The following is a 24,433-nucleotide window of genomic DNA, read 5'->3' on the forward strand; positions in this document are numbered from 1 at the left end:
AAAAATATTACATATAGTACATAACTTGATATAACTTCAAAATACGAAAAAAAAATGTCATTTCCTTTGTCATTTAATAAATGTCTCCTCTAGGCCTGAACCCTCTCTATGTAACCCTTCTGGAAACTCAATAAAGTATTCCATGACAAGAAAAAGGAAGAGTCAGGTAGCTCAAACAGATATATAATGATAAAGATGGTCCAGTCTTTCTCTTGGAAAATTCCCACTTTATATTCTTCAAAACACAGTATATACCACAACTGAAGTCATTTTCTCCATCTTGTTTTGCATTCTCAGTTAACATTTTAAAAACAAAGTAGAGATATAAACAGAAAAAGTTAATCATGTTCATATTCCTCGTCATCACCCTATGATACATGAACACAAGATGTTTTCTATTAAACATAGGGCCGTATGTTTCTTAGCAACTTAGTATTCTTTAGATAGTATATTATGAACACTATTCTTAGCCAATTTATGTGGCTCCAACTTATTATTTTTAATACCATCACCCCATAATATTCTGTAATACCATTATTTATTCAGTCATTCTCCTGTTAGAGGTCAGGTTGTTTCCCAACTTTTGCCACTGCAAATAATACTATGATATACATCCTTGTCTCTATATTCCTAAATATTGGTGCATTAAGTTTTACTGGATAGATTCTCAAAAGCTGCAATATTATAGCACTTACATCAATATTGTATAAAAATAATTATTTCCTATATCCATGCCAGCACTTTAAATTTATAAATGCACATACACACAGATTATTGGTTCCTGATCCATGTGCATTATTAACACACAGAATTTTATCTGTTGGTTAAAAAAAAAAGTATAATTTTATGATGTTGATTCATCTTTCCCTGATGCCTAACATCCTTTTCTAAAATGGATTAAAATGACACTTAAATATTACTCTGGACCAGGCAGTGTTCTAAGTGCTTCTCATGTATTCATTCATTTAAGAATCATAACAAACCTATGAGCTAGGGCTCCGTTGTTAGTCACATTTTAACGATGAGAAACACACATGGCAAAGTTAAAGATGTTTCTTCGAATCAGAAAATAAGAAAGCAGGAAAGATTTGATTTGAAGCCAAAGATTATGATTCGAGATCCCAGTTCTCTTAATCCCTAAGTTATACTACCTTTCTTAATATATAATAAAACACAGTAAATTCTCATATGTACTTGGATTTCTGGAATTTCACTGATAAATTATACCTGTTTGTGTTAATATCACACTCCTTTTATTATGATAGCTTTATAGTAAATTTTAATACTGAGCCAAGTAAGCCGTCCCACACAAATATTATTTTTTGATAATCCTTTTATTAATAGTTTCCTGGTAATTCTTAGGCATTTCTTTTTCATATGAATATTAAAATCATTTTGCCTTTGTTTCTAGCTCCCACAATACCAAAAAAATTGGGGAGAAAATGAAAATTACAATACATTTACATTTTAATTTAAAAACATTGCTATTTCTATATTAAATTTTCTCTTCCAAAATTATTTTAAGTCTATTCATTAAGGAAGCATTTTATGTACTTATATGAAAATTTTACATTCTCTTAATATGGATTCTATCCTTTTTTTGGTTCAATTTATTCTTGGAAAGTTTTACAGATTTTGATATGTATATGATATATACTAAGAAACTTCACTCATATAGTAGCAATTTTTTAATATCAGCAATTTTATAAAGCTCATCCTAGTAGTAAGCACAATACATAAACTCTAATGTGTAATAAATACAATTCCCTTAAAATAAAAATAATAAAATCACTTCTCTTAAAAAGAACATTTGTATTTCATTATTTTTCTAGAACTTTCTTAAATACACTTCTAATGAACACTACCCTGATATTATACACACGTGCACACACACACCAACTCACACACATACGCTGAAGGAAATGAAAATTTTTTGTTGGAGAATTGTGACAATACCTGAGACAAGAGCCTGACTAGCTTTCAAACTGTGTTCTGAGTAAAACAGAAGTCTAATGAAGAAAGCTATGTCCCGTTAATTTAAGATTCAATTTATTTATTCAATAAAGACACACATAAATAGAACAAACTGGTGGTTGCCAGAAAGGAGGGGGTGGGCAGATAGATGGAATAGGTGAAGAGAATTAAGAGTTACAGACTTCAAATTATAAAATAATTAAGTCACAGAGATGCAAAGTACAGCATAGGGAATAGGATCGATAATACTGTAATATTGTGTGGTGACAGATGGTGACTACACTTTTCATGGCACTGTGTAATGTAGAGAATTGTCAAATCATCAATGTTGTGTACCTTAAACTAATATAACATTGTACATCAACTATATTTAAAATATATTTTAATAAACTTATTAAAAAACAAATATTATTAAATAAATTAAATTGCAATAAAAAATTTAAAAGCATCCTTATTCAGGTGGTTTAGATCTTTAGAGAACTTATGTTCAAAATTTCATTTGAAGGGATTTTCAAAAATAAACTCATTTTTTCAAAATTTTGTAATGTTTATTTTTGAGAGAGAGAGAGTGTTTGTGAGTGGGGCAAGGGCAGAGAGAGAAGGAGACACAGAATCCGAAGCAGGATCCAGGCTCCGACCTGTCAGCAGAGAGCCTGATACGGGGCTCGAACCCACAAACTGTGAGATCATGACCTAAGCCGAAGTTGAACGCTTAACCAACTGAACCACCCAGGTGCTCCTAAAAATAAACTGATTTTTAAACATACAGGTCGTAAGCCTATTTTTCCTCCTAAGACTAGTCATTCAACAAATATTAATTGAGAGCCTATTATGTTGCCGGTTAGTGCTTCTGATACATGAGAGAATAAAACAAAGATCCCTGTTGTCATTCATCTTACTTTCTACGAAAGTGAGAGAGACGATGCACAGTGAGTATGACAATAAACAAATATGTGGTATTCTATGAAGGGGTGGAAAAAATACAGCAAGACAAAGGGAATTAGGAGTACTAGAAGGAGGCCAGTCTGCAATATTACATAGGATGGTCAGTAGGCCTTATTGAGAAGGCAAATTTTGAAGTAAGACTTGAGGACTCTGAAGGTGTTAGCCAAGTAAATCTCTGAGATAAAAGAATTTAAAGCAGAGAGAAAAGCAAGAACAAAATACTGAGGAGAGAGCACACCTATTGTCTGCAAGGAAAAACAAGCAGGTAAATTTGGCTGAGGCAGAGTAGTAAGCAGGTGAGGTAGGAAATGAAATGAAAGAGGTAATGTGACAAGGACCAGATCTTGTAAGTTAATGGGTATCATTTTTGGGATTTCGGCTTTTACTGAGTGAAATGGGAAACTATCACAGATATAGGCAAAGGGGGAAAAAAACCCCACCAAAACCTGACACATTTTTAAAAGGAATACAGACGTGGTATAGAACAAACTTTTGGATAGCAAGGGTAGAAAAGGTAGGAAATCCTATATGGAGGCTATTGCAATAATACAGGCATGGACTAGGATAGCAGTAGATGTAATGAGAAGTGATTAAGATTCTACCTCTATTTTAAAGGCAGAGTCACTATTATATCTTATAGAAACTGGATTTGGGTTATGGAAGAAAACAGGTGAGGGTGAATCTAAGATTTCTGGTTGGAGCAAGTGGATGTATGGCATTGCCTCTACTGAGATAGTAAAGGTTGGTAAAGATGGATGGAGCAAGGTTAGGGTAGTTTTTTGGACTGATGAATTTAAAATGTCCATTAGATATGCAAGTGGAAACTGCTGGATGGGAATCCGGATACAGTCTATAGTTTCTTAGAGCGGAATTAAGAGATAAATATGAACCCAAGTTATGTGGGACCGGTATCATACAATTTTAGGGGACATCTTTGGGAAATATATTCAAAGAAATGAACTTAAAATTAGGTACGGTGCCTTGTAATAAGCTTGTAGAGGTGAGAAATCTTAAGGCTTAAGCTTCATTAGTTCATAGTAAAGCTGCCTCTCACTGACGACATAAATTTTGCAGATTGTTAACATATGAAAGCCATGGTATTAGATAAGGAGAAACAAAGTATAAACCCTAAAGAAGTCGTAAGGCATGGAGATTTCCAACATTAAGTGGGATGAGGAAAACTAGCAAAGAATTCTGAGACAAAGCACATGATATGATGCAGGGGTAAAACCCCAAGTGTGTAGTATCCTGGAAGGCAAGTAACGAAAGTTTAGCAAGGCAGTGGAAGTGACGAATTATGACAAATACTGCTAATAGGCCAAGTAACACGTGTACTGAGAATAGACAACTGGAATTACCAGTGTGGTCATCACTGATGTCCTTGGCAAACACAGTTTTGGTGAAATGGTAGAGGCAAAAATCTTGCTGGAATGGACCTAAGAAAGAATGGGAAGGAAGAGACATATTGGAAAACAGAGAACAGAGAAAACAATTTGTGAATTTTGCTACAAAGGAGTATAAGAAGTGGGGCATTAGCTGGTCGGGAGAGCGGCATTAAAAGTTTTGTTTAGTCTTTTAAGATGGGGGAAAAAACAGATATTAGCATGCTGATGGGGACGATTCCATAGAGACAAAAAAGTGAAAGATAATAAAGGAGAGGGAAGGCAGAATTGCTGAAGAGATGTCTTCGAGTAAAGGAAAAAGGATGAGGTTTAATGTATAAGTGAAACTACTGGCTTTAGATAGGACAAGGTAAGAGAATGTAGAATATGTGGGTATTACGTTTATGTTTAGTGTGAGTTTGTGCAAGTTTTCCTTTGCTTCGGTTTTCTCAGTGAAGCAGGAACTCAGATCATCTGTTGGGAGTGAGGATGGAGCAAGAGATATTGGAAGGTTTGATAGGGGAGTTCTTAGAAAGCCCCAGGATCTGCCTCCTTGGTGCTACATTTTGTGTAATTCTCTCCATTTGAATGTGGGTGGAAACTGTGATTTGATTCTAATCAACAGAATGTGGCAAAATGATGGAATGTCACTACTGTGATTATATATTGTATAGTAAAGGAGGTGAGAAGTCACACATGTGATTCAGTTCAATATGTAAGATTTCATCTTGCTAGCACACATGGGAGAAAGATTTTCCTGCTGGCTTTGCAAGATGTAAATAGCCATAGTGGAAAGTGCCTACTGTACTGAGGATCATACTGCAGGGAACTTGGGCAGCCTCTTGTCGACAGACAGTAAGAAATCAGGGCCCCTAAGTCATACAACTTCAAGGAACTGGATGCTGCCATCAACCTCTATCAACTTAAAAGCAGATTAGACTTCAGTCAAGCTTCTAGATGAGAATGCACTCCATCCGATATTTTGATTGCAGTTTTGTGAGACCAGGAGCAGAGAACTCGGCGAAGCAGTGCCTAGACTCTTGACCTATGGAAACTACAAGATAATAAATGGGTGCTGTCTGAGCCACTGTGTAACTTGTTACACAGCAACAGAAAGCTAATACAGAGGTTGAAAGAAGAGAACATATGAAATAGCCATCTAGAGAGTAAAAAAGTAAATGGGCTTACGACTATTTGAGAATTAAGGATTCATTTGAGATCTACAGTCATGAATTTAAAGAAAGACCAGTGGGTTTCATCTGTGTTTTCCTGTAACCATAGCAAAGGTGCTATACATGAGTTATCTGTTTTCATTTGTTTTATTATATTTTGAGATATGATTTCAAATTCATCAGTAAATGAGTGTCCATAAAGCAGATATTTCTGCAATTGTTATTTTTCCTTTTTCTTTTCATGAAATTTAAGAAGAACCGTAGGTGAGCTAACCGCCAGGAATCTAAAATTAAGGCTGGAATTTAATTTTTGGCACCAATGACTGATTAACAAAACCATTTTGTTGAATTTAGAAGTGACTAAAAAATTTAGTATCAATAACTCAGAACTGATCAAACCTCTATTTTTTTATTTTGTGAAGTTTTTAAAAAACACATTGCTTAAAGAATCTACTTCTATTTATTATATCTTTATATTTGCTTCATATTTAAAATTTCGCCTGTTGGAAATTTCAAAGTTGCACTTTGCAATATGCAACACACACACACAAAAGTGTAAGTTATAAAACTATTAGCCCTTATAACTTTTCTTTCTCAATAGGGAAATAATAGCAAGATGATTTATCACTGGAGAATGCATGACTTAGTATTCTCACTAGAGGAGAAAATAACTGTAGTGTAGTTTAAACTATCCTAAAAACCACACAGAGACTGATTACAGAAATATTTTGGAGTTAAAAAAGCAGGAACACTAGTATCTTAGAATCCTTTTTTAAAGATAAAACTCAGTTTTAATAAGCTGTATGCTGTTATTCACCATCTTAAAGAATACTCTTTCATATCACTTGAAAGATATTTCATAAAAAAATAAACATAACCTAACATTTAAGGTGAATATTACATTCTAGATACTGTACTATTTATTAACAATGAATTTCTTTCTTTCTTCAACCCTTTGAGGTGCTATAATTATCTGAATTGCACAAAAGGGGAAACTGAAGCCTAATTTACTCAGCAAGTAAGTGGCAGAACAAGGATTTGATCATACACAATTTGGTGCTAGTCTTGACTTTTAACCACCATTCTGTAAGACTTCTCAATTTTCAGGGGGAAAATTATTATAGATAGACCCACAACACTGTGGTTACAGTCTGCCAGTCTGACCTGTGGAAATAGTCTGATCTGTAGAAACATGAGGGTAGAAAATTAAAATTTAGTAGGTACTTATTAAAAGAAAAGATTTTTAAATGTTGAAATTGCAATAAAACTTACTCTTTGGTGTATTTTCTGTGCTTTTTACTTTTGGATTTTCTGAATATTAATAGTCCCTTAGATCTTTTTATCACATTAGTTTGTAACATAGACAAACTATTTATTCTGAAAAAAGACTCAATTATAACTCACGTAGCTATTACGGATGAAATTAACACAAATAGTTGACTGGATGTATTTTACATTGGTTTATAAAAATTTACAAGGAAAAAGTTTATAGTTGGTTGCTTTTAACAGCAGAGGGTATCCTATTAGCTGCAACACATAAAAAAATTACTTATAGGTTTAAAAGTTCACTTTAATTATGAAAATTTTAAGATTATCATACAAGAACCCATTTTTCTATCTATATACCCTTAAAGATCTAAGCTAATCTAGTGGAGTTGAAACTATTGGGAAATACCGAGGGAGAACAATGAGTACAAACTACTAATAACATAAGAATGGACGATGACTAAAATTCCAATATTTAAGAATTCTGTTTTGTTCTTCTTTTATATCTTGCCTTATGTTATCCAGGAGATACTATGCTTGTTTGTATAAAAACAGAAGAAATCAGAATATAAATAAAATATATTTAACAGAGTATAGTAGACAAAGTACAAAACCACAATGAATTACTATTTCAGACTAGGAAAATATAAGAATTGGTAGAGATGGATATAGTAATATATCTGGAGGGTAAAAATATTAGTAAACTTCAATATATAAGTGAGCCTTTAAAGAAATCAATTAATAAAAATTCACATGTTCATATATAAAAAAAGAAAGTATAAATCTAACATCAAAGACAAAACTATTGAGATAGTTTTTCTTTCCAGATCCAGGATTTTTTACTTTATACACTGAGAAAAACCGTTACTTTTGTTTGTATTGCTGTTGTTCTCATTTGTCTTTTGTTCGAAGAATAAAGAATGATAAAATACAAGAGAAACACTAGAAAAAAAAGTCAGTTGTTCCAATAGTTTTCTATATCACATAAAGTTCATGTAAGAAATAAGGCATAGAGAGTGCAAATGTATAAACACCTTTTTAACTTCATGCATCAATATTACAAGCTTTGTTCTCACATTTATTTCATATCATTTCCTTCAAAGGGAAGTGCTGGGTTTCATCACTAGAGATGTGTATTATTTTAACCAATTTATTGGGGCTAAAATGTGAGTATTATAAAGTAGTTTTTTTCTAAAGGGAATGCTACTGTATAAAATGAAAATCAAGCTCCTACTATAGAATAAAATAGCACTCAATGTTAGTTTTGCTTCCAGTTATTGTTTTAAAATTTTTCCTGAGGTTGCAAAAGTATTAGAATTAGCAAATGAGCAAAATTATTCTGATAGACTTAGATTAGATTACATGCAAAGGGCACACTTAATATAGTTAGCAAATATAGTTCAAAGTTAATTTATTAGTCAACTATATGAAAAATATATTAAAAAGATAAGCTTTCATTTAATATTTGAATAATCCCATAAGGCCTTGTATTAGTAAAAAAGTGGAAATATTAAAAAAAAATAACATCTCTCACCTAAATGAAGCTCAACTCAGACAAAATGAAAATGTGTTTAATCATTTTAATGAATATATTTTTCAACATTTGTCAAGTACATTAGGCTCTGGATTACATATAAATATTTTAGATGATTTACTTAAATGTGCCAAAAATAACTACATTTTTGAAAAATGACCTACAAATATTCAGTAGCAAAACAATCATCAAAAACATAAGTTTCATATTTCTAATTGCAAAGTGTGCCACTCCACCAAAGAAAACACTAGTATTAAATTAGAAGAAAATACCATTTCCTGAGTTGTTAAACAGCATTAAAATTATCACAAACACGAATTTTCAGTTACTTTCAGATTGCTAGAAATGTTTTTCATTGAAAGTTGAAAATCGTTTACATAGTAAGGCATGTCTAAAATAAAAAACAAATGAAAATGCATTCACTTTTAAAGATATACCTTTGCTCAATAAGTCATATTTATACATTTATTTTTTACATATATGACATTCTTAATATATATACCAATAATCCTAGGAAGAAACAATAATGAAGATTATAAACAGTGACTCAATAAAAAACCCACAGAGCTCCATTAAGTCATAATTTTAAGGGAAAAATCCAAAATTCTTGTAGTCTACCATGTGAATATATTTTTGTTATCTAAAGTAAAAAATGCATATAAAGGTTCAGGAATAATGGATATTTCTTTCTCAGGTTACTTGGAATCTGATCATGGTGCACATATGTGAATGAACGAATACATCCTTAACCCACCATTATCTTTTTCTCCAGTGTGCAGGCAATCACCCGTGAAAAGTATGGTGTAGATGACAGGATGATACTGTACCTGATTAGCTCTGGAGGTGGTCATGGGATCAGATGGAGAGGACTTGGTGGTAGTTGGGGAAGATGGCAATGTCTGGGAACAAAGCAGTTCAGGAGCAAATCAACCTTTAAAAGCCTTAAACTGATTATTTAAATAAAACAAAATAAAATAAAATGTAATATAACGAGAACAAAATCCTATGAACAAATTTTTCTCCTATTCATTCAAATTTAATGGAATTTAAGATCAATTAAGTAACTAATGCATGTAAATATGCATGCATAAGCATGTAAAAATAAATTCATGACTTGAAATCATGATGGTGACTGATAAAAATTCACATGAGTATTAAAGGTATCCTGACCATATTCATGAATAGTAGTCTCTTTTCTTTCCCTCTTGTTTGCTTGGGGGAAAAGAGATGTCAAACAAAAATTCAAGAAAGTCAATGAGTAAAACCGAAAGAGTTACTTTCCTATCAATGAATACAGTCGGGGATTGGAAGAAGTGGTGAAATGAAGTTTACTTTGGCATAAAAGCATCTACCTACTTAATATGTTGAACATCACCAACAAGTTGATTCCATATGAATTTAGGGATCCATACTTAAAAGCAACTAAATTTGTACTTCTGAGTTCTTAATATCAGATTATCTTCTAAAATATTAATTTTTAATAAATTTAGAGCCCGTCTGAAAATGTAAACATTAACCTCATATTAATAAACAAGTAACTAATAGCATTTTAACAAATTGCTATAATATCTTTATCATTTATGTTCAAGACTAAAAATTTAATATAGATGTATTGTAGCATCATCAGCCTGTGGTGAAAATAAGCACAAAAATATTAGGAATCATATTTATTGTTCACTTCATTCCTAAACACTTATACATACTATATATAAAATATATAGTATGAGACCATAAAATACTTGTTGAACAATACATTAACATTTTTTAAAAACTTCAAGTCTAATGGAATAACCTTAAAGTGTAAGATGTCAAGCCTTTTTCTTTTTAAAAAAATGTATTTTCACTTTTTTAGTGAACAGCATTGCTTAAGAAGCATCCTCAATAGATAATATTTCCTAATAGGTGAAATGGGGTAGTTTTATAGTATAGACATAATTCTTTGTGGACATTATGTTTTATATTAATACATATGCATCACAATTACTCAGATATGAGCAAAAGCATAACTTTAAAGGTTCAGCAGTGTCAGAAAAAACAGATAAAATTACTTAACAAAATCATATTTCTTCATTTAAGATTTCGAAAGTTCTAATTTGGGTAGAACAAAGCAGTTGACCATAAAAAGAAAAAATAGGAAATTCACAGGCTTCTGCTTAACTACTATTCTCCAGTAACAAAGTAAAGATTGGTTCTAACATCAAATCATGTTTTAAATAGTCCACTCTTCAAGTGATTCCTGGTTCTTTTAAGTTAAAACCTAAGATACATTGAGGAAAACCAGACTTAATATTGAGTTATACCAAGGTTTTTTTTTTTTGTTAAATCATATTTAAAAAGGGGACAGGAACTACATTCAGAAATGAAACCTCATAAAAGAAGAAAAATACATCTTCAAAACCTTTGTTTTCTGTTTTCATTCCTTGTAATAAATTCCTGTCATTTCTCCAGAGAGACTTTCATTTTCAGTTATTAAAAATTGCTCTACTATTTTCTTTTCATGCAATACTATCCTGGAACATATATTATTGACATGATGCTACTATATGTTAAACAGTGAAAATTTTATTTTCCCATCTCTGGTTACAAGTGTTATTACAGAGAATTCTTGGGAGTAATTAACATACTTAAAAATCTGTTCTGTACTTATCTCAGATTAATTCTGAGGTTGCTGATGAAATAGATGTGAAATAAATCTAGAGGCCATTTCTGTCAAAACAGGTTAGAATTTAAGTTCGTTAACATACAGAAGCACTAAGTATGTATTGGGTTCTTCTATTTCCATCAGGGTAAAATCAACCTGAAGTACCAGAGGTTCACTATGACATCCACCTTACCCTGGCTATGAAGTCTCAATAAGGTACTGAAACACTGCAAAGAACAATGCGGAAAAAGTAGTAATAGCAAGTGGCTCAGAATTTGTAGTCACTTCAATTAATATTATCTTCCATCAACTTATTCAATACCTTTTTTATTGCTTGGCATATATATGAAATATTAGACATATATTATTAGTAACTGATACAATTCATAGTCATCAACATTGTCCTTAATAATTCTGATGCTATTTCTTTCTCATAGAAACAAAAACAGTAACTTTAAACTTTGGGAAAAATATTAATGTGTTTAAATCATTAAAAGTTTGGTTATTAAACATCATCATCTGATAAGAAGTTAAAGTTTAGTATTTTAAATAAACAGGTGAAAATTATATAAGTTTGAGCTTGAAGGGATAAGATTGTCAAAATGTCACAATAAATCATCTCTAAATAGATTTTCTTCACTTAAATTTCTAAAATAATGTCACATAATGAAATAAACACATGATGAGTTTTGTAGCTACTATTCATAAAGATACTTTAAACACAAAAAGTCTCCTCCCTTTACAAATTTAACTTATAACAATAAAAAGATTCCAGGAAGTTTGCATTTTTGGTAGATTTTTTAGCTACAAAAAAATTGTTCTAACAAACAGATAAATGTATTAAAATAATACCTCTCATTTAAAATGTTTATTAATTAGATTAATGAAACAGCTTTAATAGTTTTCTCAACAAAAATAGAACCGAAGAATCCATAAGAAATATTTCAATTTCAACATAAATGTACAATATGTTTGTTTCCCTATTGTTTTGTAAACAAAGTGTTCACTCCTACTTACCACACAGATTTAAAGTTTCATGGTTTCAGAGTTAAAAATCATTTAGTAAAATTCCTGTCACACATCATGAAGATGTAACTAACTGTATATCCATATAAGCAAAGTATGTTAAAATATTTGTTATAAATAACACTTACAAAGGACACTTCTTTCTCTAATTTTTTTTTACATTTATCCAATAGTGATTGTGAGGGACAGTCATTTTTTAGCACAATTTTATCTTTCAAATGGAAAAATATAACATTTTTATTTACATGAATTGAGTAGCCGTTTAAGAAGTCTGCTTTAAAGATTGGAGGCTGAATTACGTATTGCAGAAAATTTTAAAGTATTTGACAATTTCAAAACAGTGGATCCTTTGAAACAGTTTTCAAATATTCATGATTTAACAACAGACATTTAGTTAAGTGTAGATATAACTAGGTTTCTGGGAATAAGAACTAAAAAAGTGACTACAAATTGTAAAATGCATTCTTGTTAACAAGTGACAGTTTTGCTGGATCAGAAAATATTACTATAAATGAACTCTGTAATATATGCAGCTTACCTCCAAGCAAATCTACAGTAACAGACTGTCAAGAACCTCTGATAGTTATAGGTAAATTGAGAACAGCAATGAACAAGAAGTCTCAATTGTAATTCAAAACCTATTAGTAGCTGAGTAGTATTACTCAAGTAGTCACCTTCCACCTGTGTTTCGAGTTCTGCTAAATAAATCTGTACAGTGCTCTATAAAAAATGGATAAAGTATGTGAATATGTAATTGTCATCTCTGGCTTTTCATCATGACAAGTTTCTTTCCTCCCTTCTTCCAATGTCTGAACAATCTGGAACCCCTCAGCTCTAATATAAATTCATATTGTCAAAGTTACACAGGTCTTTCAGAATTTATTCCTATTCCATTGCTTATTTTCCTCATAATTTGTTATTCCACACCATTATCCTTCTCTTCAATCATTCAATACCATGCATTTTACTTATCTTTCAACTTATGGTCTCTGTTATTTGAAAAAAATCATGATTTTCCAGAATGAACTCCTTATTTACTACAATTAACTATGTCTGAACTTTTTCCATTTTCCAAACCACCTTTTTTTTTACATCTTCCTCTTCTTTTCATTATAGACAAAATTGTGACCTCCTACTCAGACCTCCTCCCCTGAATACCCTAAATGTTAACTTTCCCCTATTGCTGAGTCATCTTGTCCCCTCAAAAACCTCATCTCCAATTTCTCTGCCTTTTCAAGCTCTTGTTTATTTTCTTTAACATCAGCCTCTTGAGTAGAGAGAGGGGTTACGTGAGTCTCCCTTATCTAACTTGTATTTTACTCCTTTGTATATCCAAAATTTCAAATCAGCATTTCTAACCTCCACACCATTTTTTTCTCTTTACCTACCCAGCCACTATACTTTTAGGAAATAATATTAGTAGGAAATAATGACTTTGTTCTCACCATGTGATTAAAACTAACCTTTAAATCTCCAATAATCTCCTATTGAAATCTTTTTTTTTTTTATTTTTCTCTGGGTATTGGAACATTTTGAGCATCTTTCCTTATACTTTCCCTCCTTATTTTATCGTAGGGAATATTACTGATCTCCCTTTTATCTTGATGATTAATAGAGCACTTACTAGGAACCAGGTATAGTTCTACTCAGTTAATACAATACCCCTATGAAATAGACTACTATTACTAACCCCATGTTATGAGTAAAGAAGTTGAGGTACAGAGAAGCAAAACAACTCACCCAAAGGTACAATAGCTGGTAAATTAAAGAGCCAGGAATTGAACCTGGGCACACCTGCTCCGGCTCCTATGGGCTTAACTACTACGTTACAATGCCTCTGATTTACTTTTTCTCTTGTTTCTTTATCTCATTTTTTGCTCCTTTTTTTCTCTACTACAATAAAGATGGTAAGTGAAATTATCACCTATGATGCAATTAAGGATCTATATTTTCAGTTTTACATTCTCACCTGTGTTTCTATAAAAGACTACTTCAAGAGAAAAGCATACAACTTACAACTTATTGAATTTGCCTGCAACAAACAAAAATATTATTTCAAACAGTTGCCTACAATTCATTAATTGCTTTTTAGGCTTCACTATTCTGCTAGGCTCAAAACCATATATAATCATTTTTTATTCTTTTCTTACCATTTTGGAACTAGAACAAATCATTCTCAGAGGCTCACAGATTTTACTTTGACATTTCTTTTAACATCATGCATTTGCCTCAGCTTCACTACCAAACCAGAGTAGGTGTTCATCTTCTTAAAATATTGCCTAGTCTCTTAACTTCACCCTGACACAAGACATTCTACTTTAAATGAGGATCTCTTCTTGGATAAACTTATTCAAGATAATGAAATGTCCCCAAAGAGAGAAATCTACTAAATTTCATTTTATCATCATTACTCAAAATTGGAGGCCATATAGCTCCGTGTCAAGATCAATTATCAATTACATTTCCTTGGGTAAGTTATTAAATTTCTTCACTCATCAGCTTCCTTAAGTATAACATGGATTCTGTACTCCTTACCTGCCTGATAGGTTTTTGTGAAGATGGATAAAATATGATAATACATGTAAAGCGCATAACACAATGGCTGGCAGAGAAACAGAGTAAACACCGTATATGTCACTATTACATTGCTGATCCTTCATTCTTGACCACCAAACCTTTATTTATTTATTTTGCCTGACAAAGCTTAACATTCCTTGAATTTTTGAGTGTTACATGAAAGAAGTTTAAAAAATACTTTCTTATAAACCTTCAGACCTAAAGATCTGCATAGTAGATCACTCAGCTAATTGTCATAGTTCTCTTCTACCAACAGTTATACATACAGGCACCCCTTTTTAAGGGTCTGTCTGGATTTTCAGAACAGAAGAGAAAAAAATGCAGATGTGCTTCCTTTTGTTCTAACTTTTCAGAGAAATTTAAAAAGTTCCTTTGGGAAATACTATGAAGAAATCTATAGAATGTCCCTCGGCCAGACATCCAAGGCTCTCCATTATCTGGTCCCATCCTAACATTAATTTCCTCTAAACTCCAACACAAATGTTCCATTTCTGTCAAGAGAGTCACCTTACTATTCAACCATTATAGCTTTCTTCTCAAATCCATATTGTTTCACATGCCTAAAATAAGCTTTTTTTCTTTCTTCTCCTCTAATTAGGAAATTCCTATAGAATCTTCAAGGTCCGGTTCAAATCCTCACCTGTATTATAAGACCAAATGTCATTCCACCCTATATTTCTTCCACACGCCTCTGAACTTTTATATATTTTACAGTACACTGTTTATGCTGCGGTTTTGGTATATACAGTTTGACATTTTTATAAATCATTTTAATCATTTCTGATCTCTCACAAACTAGTTTTAGAGAGCAAGGGCTACAATTTAATATATCTTGCAACTCAGTAAGAAGGCATTTAATAAATTCATGACTGAATGGATGAATAGTGAATACAATTATGTGCTATTTTTGCCAATTTTTCACGATAGAGGTAAAACTCTAAGTGAGATTCTTGATATCTTCACTTGATTTTTTTAAAATACAAGAAAATTCTCTAAATGCCTATAACCACTTTGTTCTTAATGTAGCTTTTCTTAAAAATACATTTGAGCCAAAATGGAAAAGAATTGCTGAAAATTTGTAACAGACAAAAGGAGTTAACAAATGCTAACTGTATCACTGATTTGTGGTTTCTACCTTGTTTTAGGGTTTCTTATATTGACTTATTATGTATAAGCAACCATACTTGGAGAGGGATTTGAGGGGCTTAAAAAGAAGAAAAGTTGCAATAATCCTATGAGGGGAAAAGGTATAGAGTATAAAGCTCAAAACATAAAAAAGGTGGAAATGGAAAAATGTGTACCAACTACTCTGGACTAAAGACATGCTCCAGGAATGAGTTCAAAGCTTCTAGGCAAACAAGGTCTAAATTATTTGAAGATCGTTGAATGTCTCTGCTATTTGCGTGTCCTGAAAATAAGCAATAGTATGTTCTATGTTGTAATATATGTTTAATTTTGGTTTACTGGCTCTTTCTGCGTTTCTGTTTCTTTGTATACTGACTTGTAAAATTGCACAGTGGTTATTAGGTGCTTCATAAAAGTATCCTAATTAAGGTGATAGAACAGAGGTTACAATATTTTAATTATTCAATGCACGTTAATCATTATTACTATTACCATTTGAATATATAAAGTATTGGAGTCCCTCTCTATTGGCAAATAAATATTTTTAAAATAAAACAACAACAGCAAACATTTGAGAGGGAACAACACCTTAATATCTGAAGTTGGATGTAAGGCTGTTATCCTAGATTTCATCATTCCACTATATCAAAGGCCCGCAAGACCAGTTTGTATTATTTTCTTACAAAACTGTATTTGTCTGAGCATTCATTCAGTCAGTAAATGTAGGTTTCATTTGGGCAGAATATTCTGGTTCATGCAATTTATTCAGTTACCAACTATATCTAGATTACATAATTCAGAACACAATATTCTGTTAAAAGTCCATATATATGGTTTGAAATTGTAACTTTTAAAATGTTTGTTTAGAACTAACTGTGATTTCCTATTTTTAAATCCAAGTTACCTATAAATTATACTCTTTTAGGAAGCAAACCTTAAAGTTATCAATCATAAAAAACAACAGTCATGTAGTAATAAACATTCAGAAAGCTATAATTTTATATTCAACATGAACTCATTTCTGTGCAGAAGTTGTATTTTCTAGCTCTCTCATTTTTTAAAACTCTTAATTTTATTCTTTGCCCAATTTAACTAAAAGAAAATTCTAAAAGACGTTTTAAAGAAATTTTTTTAAAAATTAACTTCAGGACCGAATAAAGCCCAAAGAAGAGACAAATGTCAAAGGAAAGACCACCATTTTAAAAGAAATCTTACTGTGATTCTATGTATTATGTATGCATATATAAAACTATCATATAAAAATACCATATGAAATATGATATATGAAATGTTTTTGTATATTCTAGAGCAATTTATTTTGGACATATTATTTGATAATGGATAACCAGCATAATTTCTTCAGAAACAAAACTGTGGTCATTTAAATTTATATACTTGACTTACTATTTAGCGAATAACCCAACAAAAAAATCTTACATTGCTAAAATAGGAAAACTTAAAACATAAAAAACTCTGTTGATCTATACTATCTTGGAAATATGTTTGATCGTTTCTCCAGATTTTTCAAGTAAATTTTTTAATTTTTACACTTACAAAGAAAATGTTTAAGGATTAAATATATTGCCTTAATAGATTTAGTGTACTTGTTTGGTTAATTTTTTAAATGATACTCTATTTCATGTACATCACTTATTACATAAAAATATTAAAATCAACAATAATTTTAATTCCATTAATATCTACCAGGCTTACAAATGAATGCAAATACACAAAAATCAATCAATCACTATTGTTTTTAACACTTATCATGATTTTAAATAACATTATCTGACCAAGGCAAGTAAATAAAAAAAGCAAACATTTTCAAATTCTGGTTTTCATCAATCTATAGTGGTACTGGATATACGGGAGCCTTTAAATTTCATATTGCATAGAGAAAATTGGAATTTTAATGATTCATATTCCATTATTTGATACTAGCTATTATTATAAAAATAATATTCATTCATATCATTGTCCTAAATATACCGCCATATACTACTCAGACTACATTGTATATTTTATTTTTTAAAAAATCAAGATGCTTACTCTTATCTATAAATGTTTGCACTTTTCTCACAGAAAGTATAAAAGAGAGTAGAAATAGGCTGGAGTAAGGCAGAAAGTCAATAAACCCTACTACACTTTAGTGGCAATTCTGTAAATTCTTAGCCCCAGGTGATTTTAACCCAGAAGTCTTTAACTAAACTCATAGTTTTAGAATCTGGATACAGAGTCCTTGTATCTCTCTTTCAAGGTATCAGTTTTAAAAATATTCCTTGTATTCCCCTGGCATAGATAAGCTAAATTTCTAAACTATATATGGCTGGGAAGAAGAAAAAAACATCAACTGATGCGTAGAACTCTAAAATATTTACATTCTGCCATGCATACATTAAAAGATACTTCCTTAAAAAGGGTAGAGAAATCAAAGTGACAGAGTATAAAATGAAATTTTATATGGAATAGCAGCTATCTGATGTAAACATGGCAAAAATTTGAACAGTAATCAACAGAAAGTTTAATGTTAGCCTATAATTTGAAAATATATTACCTAATTATTAATTCCTATGTTTGTGTATGATTAGTCAGCCTTACTTTTATCTATACATTGTTAAAATTATAATATGTCAATAACACTGTTTGGCATAATTTTTTTTTCAATCCAGAAACATGAAATTAATAAGATTTTGAGCTACATTTCAAATTTATTACAATGAACATAAAATGCTGTAAATTAAGTATTCTGTAAATTAATGAAGTTAATACATTTCTTTTGAAGGCAGAGTCTACTGATTGTATGATCACAAATTAAGCAGCTAATTATAAAGGGGCAAATGCAGAAACAATAATTATAATCATAAGGTAACAAATAAATTTGAGAATTTAAGAGTTTATGGGGAAGGATTCACCTATTTTAACATTAAAGAATGTCATTTTTCCCCTACAGCATGTCAGCCATTATTCAACCTTAACAACTCACATTGTCTTTTATCAAATAAAATTTTTGTTACAGAAAAATCTCACACATTAAAAGTAAACATTGGCCTTTTATGACATATATAAAGACTACATGTTATACAGAACATAATAGCTGATTTGTAACAAAAGACTATTTGCTAAGTACAAAAATTTACTTATACATATTTGTTTATAAAAACTGTTATATATAACAAGTTAACAAAATAGGAGGTTATAAGTATACTGAAAACTACAAATATTACTAAAAATATGGTATTTGAAATCTTGAGGATATACTCTCACTTCAATTTTTATACTTTATTTAAAAAGTGATATAATTTTAAATAGATTTAATCCCTATAAACTAAACAAATTTATGTCTATGAATTTTTAAAAGGTAATCACAAAAGTAACGAGCCATATAATTGCTCCTCAGTATAACACTAAAAAGTGACTTATTCAATCAATCAATAAATCAACTAGCCAATCTATGGAAGAGGCTCTGACTGACAGTCTTTAAGTAAATTAAATGACAACTTTGTTATGTATTAAGTATGCTTAGGAAAAAAACAAAACTTCATCTGCTAAGACTTTAAGCTTCTTTTATAAGGAATTCATACTATGCTGTGGATATTTCTCTTTGATTTCCCAACTAAACACTCACTTGTTTGATGCGATCTGGATTAACGGTGGTCTGGGGTTGTAGAATGCTGACTGGTTCTGTCTTGGCCACATTCTGGGGCATTTCACGAATTTTTTCTGCAATGAATCCATGAACTGCATTCAGTGCTTCAACTGTTCCCTGGATCAAACATACTCGTTCAGTAGTACCTGTGGATGAAAGATTAATTTTCAGAAAACTTTCTTTCTTATTTTGTATTTTTTTAAAAAAAGCCATGATGGGGCGCCTGGGTGGCGCAGTCGGTTAAGCGTCCGACTTCAGCCAGGTCACGATCTCGCGGTCCGTGAGTTCGAGCCCCGCGTCGGGCTCTGGGCTGATGGCTCAGAGCCTGGAGCCTGTTTCCGATTCTGTGTCTCCCTCTCTCTCTGCTCCTCCCCCGTTCATGCTCTGTCTCTCTCTGTCCCAAAAATAAATAAACGTTGAAAAAAAATTTTTTTTTAAATAAAAAAATAAAAAAATAAAAAAAGCCATGAAAAAGGATGATATAATGTAAAACGTAAAACTCTCAATTAAAAAGAAATGTTCAACTGAACCAAACAGAGTGAATACATACATATATACTCCTTTTTATCATTTCTACACTCATTCTTTCCTAATAGTCTCAAAAACGGCCTTTGGATTCCAGTAGAGCCAGAGATCCTAAGAAATTATGAGCCTATCATTCTTTCATTGACATAAAAAAAATACTTGCAGAGCGTTTATAAAAAGACTTCGTGTAAATGCTAGTAACACATAGATGAAGATCTATGGACCCAGCTTTCGAAGAAGATATCTTAAGGATAAAAAGCTAGCATCAGGTCAACAATTATACGATGGTATGATGTGAAACATAATGGATGTATCGACATGGATGGCACAAACAGATGGTCTACAATGCAAAGAGCATTTAAACTGGTGGGGAGAGGAGGTCTTGGAAGGTTTACATGGCGGGTATATTTCTTCATTTCTACCATTCTTTATTCACTTACCCTGCTCTTCCTTTAATTATAACATCAACATTACCTGATGTTTTATATTTGTTAATTTTTAACTTTTTCACTAGAATGCAAGCCCTCAGAGGACAATGGATTAGCTTGTTTTGTTTTGTGCTGTAGTTTCCCCACAGCCTTTAACACTCCCTGTATATAACACGTGCACAATAAATACTTATTAGATGAATGAATCAGCACTGTCATTATTATGTAATTTTAATAAGACAGAATATCAGAATTAAGACCAAAATTTTAAAATAGTTCATGAAATTTGAAATTGATGAATAATTGATACAGATATAATTAATAGTGTTCTTTCCACTGCTAGTGAATACATTTGGTTGGGTCCAACATGGATCTTACAACTCTATACTTTACAGATAAACCTTAAGGCAAAAAAAATTCATTTTCAGACTATAAAAGTGAGCCTCATTATAGCAGCTTGGTATTAAATTGTAATCTTCTCAGCATCCCAACACAACACATAAAGTTACTTCTCAGAAGCATTTATTAAACAGTTAACAAAAAATATCAAAAGAATGATTATTTTTAAATTTCTAAAATATTAGGTTTTGAATAAACATGAAAACTTCCAAGTACCTGACACACTTCTTTTTGGTGTTACAGTTTAAAAATTCTAAGCCACTGTATAAAACATTTTTAAAGTACATTTGGAAGGACAAAGTTGTGAAGCTACAAACATTAAAAAAAAAAAAATCACAGGGAGACTACGTTGCTTTAAGGATTAACTGCCTCACAAACCATTTTTCTATGTTTCTAGTAGTTTTGAATTTTTAAAAGAATAGTAAAAGCTTATCATTCTTACTTCTAGTAAAAAGACTCAGATCACAAGAGTTTAAAGAATAATATTACAAGAATACACCTAAATTACAACTTCTTATTTTAAACAATGAAGATTCAAGTCTATGAAAAACTAAGTTTCTTAAGTTGTACAAAATATTTCAGTAGAGAGCAAGTGTGCCTCTCATTTGTAAGGATGAAGAAAATCTGAAAAACATAATGTGAGTTTGAAGGCTTAATATTTTTTTCTCCTCATCAGCTTTTCTCATCCTGTCAACCTAGATGTATCTCTGTGGTGGTTCTTGGGTAAAATGATCTAGTTTACAGGGATACTCTAGGGAAGTCTTGACAAGGTTGTATTAACTGTCTAATAAATAACTAGAAAGGATAATAATAACTGATCAATGTAGTTCATGCAAAGTGTTCTTATCTAAGTCAGGAGACAAAACAAAATAGATCAGATTATATTCCTGCTTCTGGAGACAAATACAGAGTGCTCCTTTGGGGATGCCAGATAGGAAAGGAAATCAGCTCAACCTCAATAGGAATTCTAAAAAACAACATGGCACTAAATAACTGAAGACATTATATAATCCATGTTGCCTTTAAAATTCTAATTTAATACACTACATATCATGTCAGACAATACAGTAACCCCAACAGAGTAACAACACTCTTTAGAGTGTACAGACTATCAGGTAGTAAATGGAAATCACTGAGCCATAAAGAAATATGATTGTCTAAAACTGAATTTCATATAGCATATAGGAGACAATTTGGAGATAGTTCATTGGTTCAAATTTGCAGTACATAATCTTTCAGAATTAAATTATATCACTACCATTAGTACTACCAAAGAAAAAACAGAAAAAAAAAAGAAGGAAAAAAAGGAGATTGTATATCCACCAATGGGAATTGCTGCAATCCTCAGAAGACATGCTGTCAAATTCTTCTCCTGAACCCTAATGGCCTTTTTACTCAGATAACACAAAACTATAATTTTTAGGAAAAAGTCACAAAGAGAGAAAACTGTCAGGTATATGACCAAACTGTGTAACAAAAATGCACCTATAAATCATTAAAGTTGCTGTTTTTGTCACTTTAAAGGCTTTCAGGCTCCATTAGTGTCTAAACTAAACTGCTAGTTATTTATCATTTTATTTGTTTAGCAGTAGAATTTACTACTCTTTGCAATAGACTAGCAACAGAGGCTGAAAAACAATTACATAAAAGTATATGCCCACATTTCTTATGATGTAAAGATACAGAAGTATAAGACACACTAATTTAAAAATGCACTTTTAAGGGACAAGTTAGAAAAATTAACAAGTAGGGTCAATGTCAAATACAGGCAGTGAAATTTAAAGTGCTTTCAGTTTTGATTTCACATACAATATCATATATTGAAAATGCATGCTTCTAAAATTAGGTACAATTTTCAAACAGATTCTATAGCAAAATTTTGATAGAATTTTATTTTATTTTATTTTTTTTTTTCAACGTTTATTTTTGGGTCAGAGAGAGACAGAGCATGAACGGGGGGGGTGGGGCAGAGAGAGAGGGAGACACAGAATCGGAAGCAGGCTCCAGGCTCTGAGCCGTCAGCCCAGAGCCTGATGCGGGGCTCGAACTCACGGACCGCGAGATCGTGACCTGGCTGAAGTCGGACGCTTAACCGACTGCGCCACCCAGGCGCCCCTGATAGAATTTTAATAAAATATATTCATTCTGTGCTGTAACCTTGAATAATAAGTAAGTCACTTAAACTGTTCCTGCTCCTACCTACAGCATTCTATCACTTATGCAGTGGGCCCTATTCCTTCTTACCTACCAAGTTCACGATTTCTTCAGGTATTAGAGTTCTTTCTTACATCATTATTTTTCCTTTGCTATTAAATCATTTCTATAAGCAGAAAAACATGTTATAATTTCTTCAATTTTTAAAGACTCCTCCTTTATGACAGAACTAAAAATTATTTGACAAAGTAAATAAAGTAACTAATTTAGGCAAAGATCATCAAATCATATGATGTAAGGTTAATGGGCAATTTTCAGTGGAAATGTTAAGGCAGTCACCAGCTGACCTCCCTGATCGCCATTAGCATGACTAAGAATGAGAAAGTGGGGGTGCCAGCGTGGCTCAATTGACTAAGCACCCAAGTCTTGATTTCTGTTCAGGTCATGATCCCAGGGTCATGGGATCAAGCCCTGCATCAGGTTCCGCACTGAGCATGGAGCCTGCTTAAGATTCTGTCTTCCTTCCTCTCTCTCTCTCTGCCCCTCTACCACTCTCCCCAGCTCACTCATGCTCTCTGTCTCTCAAAAAAACAAAAATAAAACCAAAAAGAATGTGAAAGTGAACCATGCACCTCTTGATGTGAAGCAATACCACTGACACACAGGACACTAATGATGAAGTACGTTTCCCAAAGTAGATGAACCTAAATCCAATCAAACACACTACATTAGAGTTTACAAATAATATTGAAAGCAGAAAAAAATGACACCATGAGGAATCAAAGATACAAATCAAGAATGTAGGACACTCAACAGGTCAATTGTTCTTGCCCCATCAATAAAGAGGGACTTCCCTCTAGACTAAAAGTGCCTTACGAGATATAATGATCAAATGTAAATTAGAATTTGACTAATCTAGATTCAAACAACTTTTATTTTAAACAATTGTGACAATATAAGATCTAGGTATTAGATAGTATCAAGGAATTACCATTAATTTTAACAGGTATGATTATGACATCAGGTTGTGTAAAAAAAACTGCCATTTTTCCTTTCTTTTTTCCTTTTTTTTAGATGCATACCGAAGCATATACAGATAAAATGATTGGGATTCACTTCAAAATATTAAACAGTAACAACAAAATGAGTAAATAAAATAAGTCTACAAAAATTTTGATATTGCTGATATATGTGAAGAGTGTAAGGGGGCTCACTGTACTATTCTTTTCTGTATGTTTGGAATTTTCAAAATAAAAGAAAAACATTTCAAAGGTTTCCTTGACTTCATTCATACTCCTCTCTCCAGTTATAGCTCAATTTTCTTATCCCTCAAAATTCCTTGAATGATTCCCTTTTTACTTCTTTACCACTTTCTTTTTACTTGAATCTATTCCAGTATGGCTTTTGTCCCTCACTCCATTCAAACCATTCATCACAGCTGTACCTGGGTAAATCCAATCTTCATGTCTTTATGTTGTTTGACCCATCAGCAGAATTTGACGCAGTTAACCAATCCATTCTGAAAACATTTCACTTAGCTTTCAGATTATCACACACTCCTGGTTCTTTATTTTATTCAGTTCATTCATTCATTTGACAAAAGTCTATTAACTCCCTACTAAATGTGAGGTACTATCCT

The 24,433-nt window shown here is 31.8% G+C and overlaps 1 protein-coding gene across 5 annotated transcripts in view; it reads right to left on the reverse strand.

Moving 5' to 3' along the window:
- The window catches only part of NOVA1 (NOVA alternative splicing regulator 1), a 150,716-nt gene that overhangs the window by 17,968 nt on the left and 108,315 nt on the right, over window positions 1–24,433 (reverse strand). For 3 of the 5 annotated variants that reach the window (XM_045450581.1, XM_045450583.1, XM_045450585.1), the window contains exons 3-4: window positions 19,268–19,434; window positions 9,101–9,172 (exon numbers count right to left, since the gene is read on the reverse strand). In XM_045450581.1, coding sequence (XP_045306537.1) covers window positions 9,101–9,172; window positions 19,268–19,434 — 239 coding nt within the window. The remainder of the gene's footprint in view (window positions 1–9,100; window positions 9,173–19,267; window positions 19,435–24,433) is intronic. The other 2 variants (XM_045450582.1, XM_045450584.1) reach the window with 1 other exon arrangement.

Source organism: Leopardus geoffroyi, chromosome B3 (genome assembly GCF_018350155.1).
Source record: "Leopardus geoffroyi isolate Oge1 chromosome B3, O.geoffroyi_Oge1_pat1.0, whole genome shotgun sequence".
NCBI lineage: Eukaryota > Metazoa > Chordata > Mammalia > Carnivora > Felidae > Leopardus > Leopardus geoffroyi.